Source organism: Mobula birostris, chromosome 20 (genome assembly GCF_030028105.1).
Source record: "Mobula birostris isolate sMobBir1 chromosome 20, sMobBir1.hap1, whole genome shotgun sequence".
Lineage (NCBI taxonomy): Eukaryota > Metazoa > Chordata > Chondrichthyes > Myliobatiformes > Myliobatidae > Mobula > Mobula birostris.
In genome coordinates this window covers 2184120-2194805 of record NC_092389.1, presented here as the reverse complement: position 1 = coordinate 2194805, position 10686 = coordinate 2184120, and the positions used below count along the sequence as shown (strand labels likewise).

The 10686-nt window shown below is 41.8% G+C and overlaps 1 protein-coding gene across 1 annotated transcript; it reads right to left on the bottom strand.

Annotated features, from left to right (window-relative positions):
* Nucleotides 1-1565: 1565 nt before the first annotated feature.
* Nucleotides 1566-9635, bottom strand: LOC140185428 (uncharacterized). Its single transcript, XM_072238770.1, has 3 exons — nt 9568-9635; nt 5783-5936; nt 1566-2711 (listed from the first exon to the last, which is right to left on the bottom strand). The coding sequence occupies exons 1-3, from the start codon at nt 9608-9610 to the stop codon at nt 2219-2221; spliced, it is 690 nt and encodes a 229-aa protein (XP_072094871.1). The 5' UTR covers nt 9611-9635; the 3' UTR covers nt 1566-2218.
* Nucleotides 9636-10686: the final 1051 nt, after the last annotated feature.

Genomic DNA, 10686 nt, shown 5'->3' with positions numbered 1-10686 from the left:
AGTGCCATTTACATGCAGTTAAATGTTTCGTTATTATATCCTAAGGGGCAATAACCAACTTCTGCCTTCAGCATCTTATCTAACAAAATCCATTTCTGACTGCTCTTCACTTGCTCCCACCCCCAGCAGACCACGGATTCCCAAGCACCACCCCAAAGTTCATAATTAAATTGTTCAGCAACCCTTCCATAATCAACTATTTTCAGCATGTAACAATCGAATTACTTGAATGTGAAATTACTTGCTCTATTTTTGCACAACTTATTTAATTTATTTGTTTTAATACATATATATTTCTTATTGTCATTTATATTTTTTATGCATTGTGATGTACTGTTGCCACAAAAAACATATTTCATGACATACGCCAGTGATATTAAACCCGGTTCTGAATTTTTCTCGGATTGGAAAGTATGGAGGGATGTCGGAGACAGGTCCTTTATACAATGGAACACCCTGCCAAGGGCAGTGGTAGAGACAGATAGATTAGGGACACTTGAGAGATTCTTTGATAGGCACAAGGATGATAGAAAAATGGAGGGCTATGTAGGAGGGAAGGGCTAGATTGATCTTTTTTTTATAAAATATCTTTATTACAAGTTCAGTGCTACAATATATACAAACCAGTGACTAACGCAATTACTACACAACAAATAGACAAATGACATTAAACTAAAATGTTTCCATCTCTGTCAATGACGTCACTAACCCCCCGCCAAGACCAACAGTCCCAGAACGCCCCTGTGGTAGCCATGGACAGCGCGTGTTCCTTCTCAATATTTACCCAGGCACGAAGCTACATTGATCTTGCAGTACGTTAAAGGACAGCCACCACATGGTGGGTTGAAGGGTCTGTACTGTGCTGTAATATTCTATGTTCTTTGGCAGGTAAAAATTTGTTAAGTGTGTTTATTGGCCTCAGCTTGATGAGTTTATTTCTCACACATTAGGCTGAATTGGATGCACTTCCGTTTTGCTGTCCCACAGTTCTATACATAGTCATACTTTATTGATCCCAAGGGAAATACCCACTAACGTCCTTACAGGCGAGCCCTTCTCTACATTCTGTGCCTCTGCAGAAGAGCTGGAGACACTAAAGGGAGACAAACATGTTGAGCTTAAGGGCCAGAGCCCTTCTCTACATTCTGTGCCTCTGCAGAAGAGCTGGAGACACTAAAGGGAGACAAACATGTTGAGCTTAAGGGCCAGAGGGGCTTTCCATCCCACTCTCAGCTGGTGTAAGTAAAGTGACACCTATTAATATGAATGGAGCCATGGATCCTGAGTGAGAAGTTAAATACAGATGAAGGGTCTCAGCCCAAAATGTTGATTATTTACTCCTCTGCATAGATGCTGCCTGAGCTGCTGAGTTCCTGCAGTTACTGTGGTTTTGCAGCATCTGCAGAGTCGCTTGTGCAAAGGAAGGTGCTCTCCTCACCTACCGAGCGCGCGGTTGAGAACACATGATGTCAGCAATGTGGACTTACCGAATCAGAATAAGAAATGCCAGACAAGTGGATATCAAAAATCACATATTTTCAATAAATTACCAAGAATAAAACAAATTGGTAATTCTATATTTATTAAGGAAGAAACTAAAACATCACAAAACAATAAAAAAAATCAGTTTAATCTATCCACACAGGGATGTTGTTCATGTGAAATGATCCCTTTATATGTTTCTAGTAATTAAATTCTTAGTTAATAAGGCTCAAGATTAGTAAGACAAAACAAATTATTCAAAAAATTAAAATTCAAGTCATTTTGGCAAGTGTAAAGACTGCGAAGGAGCAGCTTGTTACTAAACAACAGCTTCCTCACCCAACTGTATCCTCCAGAAGATGCTGTCAAGTTTTGCCTCATACAACCCTGGCACTGAATCTCTCACTGTGACTCCCTCCATAAATTCCAGTTTGCATCAATGGGCTAAATACGATGATATAAGAAGACTGGACAATTGGATCACTGAGCAATGACAACAGGAATTTAACAATCATTGTGAGGTATTTCCCAGAAGAGTTGTCAAGAATGTACATTCAGGGCAAATTTTGGTTTAAATATACTTTAGTACATGCCAATTTTTGCTGCCACACTAAAATGTTCTTATATAAATTGTAAGTATCAATATGGAATGGGGCTGGATAATATGTCTTACATATTATGATTGGTTTAATATTTAATTGGTATTTGCTGTTCCTAATTAACCTCATCAGAATCATTAAGCTTTATCAGTTGGTGCCTCTTTCCATTTTGCAACAAGGTCGTCAAATGTCTTCAGTCTCTCCTTGGTCTCGTGAATGATGGGTGAAAGGTATTGCTTCATTTCTTCAATGCGGACACTGAACTTTTCACGCAGTGGCTCAGTGTAAAGGGTGACTCTTCTGTGCCATTCATCCACTTGTTGGGTGGTGTCCTCAAGTGTCTGATTGAATTGGCTTGTTATGAGGCTCAGGTTTTGGCGGCATTGTTGAACGTCATTGTGGATCGACTCTAACTTCTCATGGATTGTGTTGTACGTTTCATTGCCAATGACCTCCTGGACCTGAGAACCAGCAGCATACAGCTTGTCTTGGAGCAGCTTACCTTGCTCCATAATATGTTGAGTGATAGGGATTCCTTTCCACTCGAGTTCCTTTGACAAATTGTACAGATCTTTTATTGATGTTTCAAGTAGGGTATCAAAATGTTCTGTACTGTTTGAGAGCTTTCCTCTAGAAGGGAGAAAAAAATCATATAATGAAGCTGACACACTTTACATTGATTCATATGAAAGCCTGCCAACAGTTTACTCACACAAGAGATTCTACAGATGCTGGAAATCCAGAGCAACACATGCAAATTGCTGGAGGAACTCAGCAGGTCAGGCAGCATCTTTGGAGATTGTGGAATGAGCTGCCAGTAGGTGTGGTGTATGCAAATTCAGATTCAACATTTAAGAGAAGTTTAGATAAGTACAATGATGGGAGGGGTCTGGGGAGCAATGGTCTGGGTGCGGGCTAATGGGAGAAAATAGTTTGGTATGAAATAGATGGGCTGAAGGGCCTGTTTATGTGCTGTGGTGCTCTATGACTCTATGACTCTAACTGAGCAAGTCAGGCAACATTTATGGAGAGGATTAAAGAGTCGACATTTTGGGCCGAGACCCTTCATCATCTCTGGAAAGGATAAGGGAAGAAGTCAGAATAAGAAAGTGAGGGAGGGGAAGGAGCACAAGCTGGAAGGTGATGGGTGAAGCCAGATGAGGGTGAAGCTATGTGGGTGGAGGAGGGAAAGATAAAATAAGAAGCTGGGAGGTGATAGGTTGGTGAGATAAATGGCTGAAGAAAGAATCTAGTAGGAGGGGACATTGGACCATGGGAGAAAGAGAAGGAGAAGGGGCACTAGAGGGAGGAGATGGGCTGGTATGGAGAAGAGAAGGGGTGAAAGGGGAAACAGTTTATTCAATACATTTGGTTTGTCACTATGTTTAGACAAAACATGAGCCTCTTTACCTCCACCTGCCACACTCTATCCCTTTCGCAATAGAACGTAGAATAGTACAGCACGGCACAAAGCCCATGATGTCTGTGCCAAACATTATGTCAACTCTGTGGTTACTTGCCTTCTGAATCTCCTTTATATTTTTCCCCTTTCATCTTAAAGCTAGGCCTTCTAGTACTTAATATTTCTACCCTGAAAAAAAGACTTTGATTATCGACTCTATCTCTGCCTGTATAATTTTATACACTTATCAGCTTTACCCTTGGCCTCCAATGCAAGAGAAACCAATCCAAGTTTGCCCCACATCTCCTTCTAGCTAATACCCTCTAGTCCAGGAAACATCCTGGTAAAAATCTTCTGCATTCTCCCCAAAGCCTCCACAGCCTTCCTGTAATGGGGCAAAAATAATTGATCACAGTACACCAAATGTGGCCTAAACAAAGTTTTATACAGCCACAAGACTTCCTAACTTTTATACTCAGTGTCCTGACTGATGAAGGCAAACATGCCATAAGCCCCTTTTAACACACTTGCTACTTCCAGAGAGGACATAAGACCATAAGACATAGGAACAGAATGAGGCCATTTGCCCCATCAGGTCTGTTCTGTCATTCGATCATGGCTGATTTATTATCCCTCCAAACTCCATTCTCCAGTCTTCTCCCCATAACCTTTGACACCTTGACTAATCAAGAACCTATCAACTTCTGCTTTAAATATACTTAATGACTTGGCCTCCATGGACATCTGTGGCAATAAATACAAGAGACTCACCACCATCTGGCTAAAGAAATTCCTTCTCATCTCTAAATGGACATCCCTCTATTCTGAGGTTGTGCCCTCTGATCCTGGACTCCCCCACCAGAGCAAACATCCTCTCCGCATCCACTCTATCAAGGCCTTTCAACGTTCAATAGATTTCAATTAGATCTCCCTCATTCTTCTAAACCAGTGAGCACAGGCCCAGAGCCATTATACATTAACCCAGAGCTATGGACTTAAACCCCAAGATCACTCTGTATATCAGTGTTCCCAGGGACCCTGCCATTTATTAGTAAGTGCTCATATAAATTTACACCATAAAGCCATAAGATATAGGAGGAGAATGAGGCCATTTGGCCCATCAAGTCTCCTCTGCCATTTCTACATCACTGTTATTATCCCTCACAACCCCACTCTCCTACCTTCTCCCTGTAATCTCTGACACCCTGACTAATCAAGAAATTATTATATTTTCATCACTCCTACAGGTTGAGGGTGTTAACTGAGGCTTTTGTCCCAAACACTGGAGCAAGAGTTGAGCCTTTACTGAGAAAATGTGCTGGGTTTTGAGAACCTGAGTTACAGGAAAAGGTTGAATAGGTTAGGACTTTTTTCCCTGGATTGTACGAGAAAGGATGGAAATTTGATAGAGGTATACAAAATTATGAAGGGTATAGATAGGGTAAATGCACATAGGCTTTTCCTCCTCAGGTTGGATAAGACTAGAAAATAAGCTCAGTAGCCACTTTATTAGGTACCTCCTATACCATCAGGCTCCTTGTATATATCACCCTTCAACCTGATATCAATAAAGATTCAGAATCAGATTTGGATGTTGTGAAATTTGTTGTTTTACAGCAGAAGGACAATACAAAGGCATACAATTACTATAAATTTCAAAATTAAATAAAAATAAATCTACAACAATAACATGCATATCTAAAGCTATAAGTTACAAATACATCGCCATCTGTTTCAACAAAGAAATATTTGTTGAAAATTTCTCTTAAAAATCAAAATTTCTCTTCTGAGATAGTGTATAGACAGTAGAGTAATGGTAAAAGGATCTCATCGAAACCTATTGAATAGTGAAAGACGTAGATAGAGTGGATGTGGAGAAGATGTTTCCTATACAATAGTGGGGGATTCTAGGACCAGAGAGCACAGCCTCAGAATAGAAGGATGTTCCTTTAGAACAGAGATGAGGAGGAATTTCTTTAGCCAGGGGGTGGTGAATCTGTGGATTTCATCGCCACAGGCAGTTGTGGCGGCCAAGTAAGTGGACATATTTAAAGCGGAGGTTGATCGGTTCTTGATTAGTTAGGGCATCAACAGTTATGGGGAGAACAGAGAATGGGGTGAGAGGGATAAAACCTCAGCCAAGTTGGAATGGTGACACAGACTTGATGGGCTGAATGGCCTAATTCAGCTCCCATGTCTTATGGTCTTGTGGTCTTATTTTAAGGTGCACCTTGTACAAGCTAAGGGAGATTGAAGTATCATTTGAGCATGACTTACATAGTGGTTTAGTAATACTTACACAGCTGTTTTGGCCAATTCAGACTGGGATAACATTTCAACAGCAGCACTGGCAACCTCATGTCCTATTTTGAACAAGTCCCAAAGGGGCTGCTGCCAGCTTGTTGATTTGTTGGGCTTGGACTCTTCCGCGGGAATGGCGGCACCCTGTAATCCTAGACAGGAACAGAGCAAGAGTGCTGGTAAGGTGGCTCTTGGAAGGAGGCTTATGTGCTGCATGTTCTTCTCACTCTACTGCAGGCGACCCTTGCTGCCGCAGAGAAACAACTTGGTAGCTGCAACCTCACATCTCCAAGGTGCAAAGGTCCAGACTGATGCTTTCTTCAAAATGTTTACTTCGAGACACAGCACAGTAACAGGCCCTTCCAGCCCAATGAGCCCACTCCACCCAATTACCCCCACATGACCAATTAACCTACTAACCAGTACGTCTTCGGAATGTGCGAGAAAAGCAGAACACCCAGAGGAACCCACACTTCCGTCTTTCAGAACAGCAAATCAAAGTTCAAACTAAATTTATTATCAAAGAACATATGTCACATATACAACCCTGAGATCTGTTTTCTTGCGGGCATACACAGTAAATCCAAGAAACACAATAGAATCAATGAAAGACCACACCCAACAGGTTGGACAAACAACCAATGTGCAAAAGACATCAAACTGTGCAAGTACAAATAATAATAATAATAAAAAGCAATAAATATGGAGAACATGAGATGGAGAGTCCTTGAAAGTGAATCCATAGACTGTGGCAACATTTCAATGATGGGGTGAGTGAAGGTGAGTGAAGTTACCCCCTCTGGTTCAGGAGCCTGAGGGTTGAGGGGTAGTAACGGTTCCTGAACCTGGTGGTGTGGGTCCTGAGGCTCCCCGTGCCTCCTTCCTGATGACAGCAGTGAGAAGAGAGCATGGCCTGGGTGGTGGGGGTCCCTGATGATGGATGCTGCTTTCCTGTGACAATGCTCTCCGTGTAGATGTGCTCAATTGAGGGGAGGGCTTTACCCATGATGGACTGGGCCATATCCATTACTTTTTGTAGGATTTTCCATTCAAGGGCATTGGTGCTTCCATACCAGGCTGTGACGCAGCCAGTCAATATACTCTCTACCACACATCTATAGAAGTTTGTCAAAGTTTTAGATGTATTCCAAATCTTTGCAAACTTCTAAGGAAATAGAGGCATTTCTGTGCTTTCTTCCTAATGATATTTACATACTAGACACAGGACAGGCCCTCTGAAATTAGATTAGATTAGATTAGATTATGATGAAATAATAACACCGAGGAATTTAAAGTTGCTGACGCTCTGCACCTCTGATTCCCCCAATGAGAATTGGCTCAAGGACCTCTGGTTTCCTCCTTGGTCTTGCTGATGTTGAGTAAGAGGTTGTCCTAGCACCACTATATGAATGAAATAAACGCAGAGATCAGGTGGGTGTGAAAGACCCTTGGCACGGTTCTGTTGGAGAACAAGGAAGTTCTTCCTGCCTCTCTGCCAATCTCTGATCTCTCTGTCAGCAACAGAAGAGGAAGTTACCTGCTGTGACAGGGAGCTTGCTGTGTGCAGGTTTGGATATCAGATTTTCTGCATAACTTGAGTAACAGGCCTTCTGTTTAATTGCAGCACACAAAGTGCTGGAGAAATCAGTCCAGATGAGGGGTCTCAACCCAAAATGTCAACTATGCATTTCCCCTCCATAGATGCTGCCAGACCCACCGAGTATTTTGTGTGTTGCTCCAGATCCCAGTACCTGCTGTCCCTTGTGTTTTCATTTTAATTGGCTGTGATTTAAAAAGTAATCCTGATAGCCATCTATCCGCTGAAAGAACTCGACAGGTTGAGCAGCATTGGTTGAGGAAGGAAATTTTCAGTTCAGCCCAAAACATCAACAATTTCTTTCTTCCCACCAAAGCTACTCAACCTGCCAAGTTTCTGCAATGCTTTGTGAGCTGCTCTGTAATCCGTCATTTTAACTTCCAGATGGCTTGAGGCTGGTGGGAGATGTATTTCTTTCTTACTGGCTGAGTGTCTGGAGTTTATGCAATGTTCTCAGTTGAGACCAACGCACATGTCTGTGAGCGTGGTCATGGGATAGCAGTACCTCAAGAATATTAACACACCTCCCCCCCACCACCCTTGTATCAGTTTTTCTCCAAATATAATTTCAACAGTTTTAATCCCTGATTTAGAGATTCAGTAAAGATGTATTTATAAACAAATCTGGCAAATATTTCAATGCAGCCAGTATACCCTCAGTGGCCATTTTATTGGGCACCTCCTATATCTAATAAAGTGCCCACTGAGTGTAAGTTCATGGTCTATCTGCTGCTGTAGCCCATCCACTTCAAGATTTGACTTTTTTTTTTGCATTCAGAGATATTCTTCTGCACACCACTGTTGTAACGTGAGGTTATTTGAGTTACTGTCGCCTTCCTGTCAGCTTGAACCAGTCTGGCCATTCTCCTCTGACCACTCTCATGAACAAGGTGTTTTCACCCACAGAACTGCCGCTCACTGGATGTTGTTTTTTTATTCACACCATCCTCTGTGAATTCTAGAGACTGTTGTGTGTGAAAATCAGATGAGATCAGCAGGTTCTGAGATACTCAAACCACCCTGTCTGGCACCAAAGATCATTCCACTGTCAAAGTCACTTAGATCACATTTCTTCCCCATTCTGATGTTTGGTCTCAACAACAACTGAGCCTCTTGACCATGTCAGCATGCTTTTATGTGTCGGGTTGCTTCCACATGATTGACTGATTAGATATTTGCATTAATGAGCAGGTGTACCTAATATAGTGGCCACTGAATGTACGTACGCCAATGCCCTTGAAAATGCAATTTAAAGATTGAATGAAAAGTCAAACAAGCCAAGTTTGATTCCAAGCATAAATTTCTAAAAGCAAAGTGTTGTAAGATAGTGGTTGAAGGGGGAATGTTGGCCAGGATTCTGGATGAACATCCAACCTCCACTGACCTGGGAGAAACAGCCAGGCCAACAGTGTCACCTCTCATCAAGCTGGAAGAGACCAGACAGTCATTCAAACAAGCCACACACTTTCCCTTACATTTGTGCCAAATAATAATTCTACTGATTTTTATTTAAAAGTAGTCAGAGAACGAAAGCCCTGTATGTCAGAGACGTACATTAATTTTTAACTGTCTCAGAATTAACCATAATTTGACAAAAGTAAAAGATCTGTGAACCATTTTTTTTCAGCATTTTCCAATGTCAATCAAATCCCTGCTAGGTCAACAGTGTATGGATGAGCAAAAGACCAGCCTTGTCTATTGGTGCCACATAGAACAGAGAACAGTGCAACTCAGAACAATGTTCTGCTGTCACTTTAACCTATTCCTAGATCAATCTAACCCTTCTCTCCTACCTAGCCCTCTATTTTTCTTTCAACCATGTGCCCATCTATGAGTTTCTTCAAAGTCCCAAATGCATCTGCCTCTACCACCACCCAGGCAGCACCAAATGCTGGAGGAACTCAGCAGGTCAGGCAGCATCTATGGAGGGGAAAAACAGTCGATGTTTCAGGCCAAGACCCTTCATCGGGACTTGTTTGTTCCTTTCCATTGATGCTGAGATTCACAAGCATTTTGTGTTAGCGTTCTCAGACTTGGCAATATTTCCAGTATTAACTGCTACCTGTAACAACACCTCCCATAAAGTAAACATCAATCAGAACGATGAATTCATGTGAGTTTTGCTTTTTTGGTATACGGTTTTAATTGTTATATTTGTGTTAGTTTGAAAAGTTTTTGGTCTGTACCTTTAACCAGCAAAAGTACCAAAGCAGCAGCAAATATCTTCATGGCGGTGTCAGGTCCTTAACCTCTGTAAAGGCTGCAGAATCAAATGGACAGAAGCGTTATAGGCAGAATAAATAATTCCCCACCTCACCACTAAGCAAACAAAAAGGATGTAGAATTGAATCTTAATAACATTTATTGTCAGAGACATTCACAGATACGAAGATGACATGCTTCCAGGTCCTAGGGAGCTTTGTTTTCTGCTCCTTGCCTCCCTAACCCTCTTTACCAAATAATACTTTTTTAACAATTTATTCACCAGCCAGCTTTTAATTCTTCATTTATTTATTTTTCATTGAGTCAAACCTGTAAAACTTCCTCTTTCCTCCCCCTTTCTTACTACCAGTCTGGTACAATCTAACACAGGCTGCCTCTCACTTAGACAATAACTTTTGTAACATAAACGTTTTCATCTCTCTGTCCATTAAACCATAAGGCCATAAGATATAGGAGCAGAAGTAGGCCATTCAGCCCATTGAGTCTGCTCTGCCATTCAATCATGGGCTGGTCCAATTCTTCCAGTCATCCCCACTCCCCTGCCTTCTCCCCATACTCTTTGATGCCCTGGCTAATCAAGAAACTATCTATCTCTGCCTTAAATACACCCAACGACTTGGCCTCCACAGCCGCTCATGGCAACAAATTCCACAGACTTACCACTCTCTGACTAAAGTAATTTCTCCACATCTCTGTTCTAAATGGACGTCCTTCAATCCTGAAGTTGTGCCCTCTTGTCCTGGACTCCCCTACCATGGGGAATAACTTTGCCATATCTAATCTGTTCAGGCATTTTAACATTTGGAATGTTCCTCTGAGATCCCCCCTCATTCTCCTGAACTCCAGGGAATACAGCCCAAGAGCTGCCAGACATTCCTCATACGGTAACCCTTTCATTCCTGGAATCATTCTTGTGAACCTTCTCTGAACCCTCTCCAATGTCAGTATATCCTTTCTAAAATAAGGAGCCCAAAACTGCACACAATACTCCAAGTGTGGTCTCACGAGTGCCTTATAGAGCCTCAACATCACATCCCTGCTCTTATATTCTATACCTCTAGAAATGAATGCCAACATTGCAT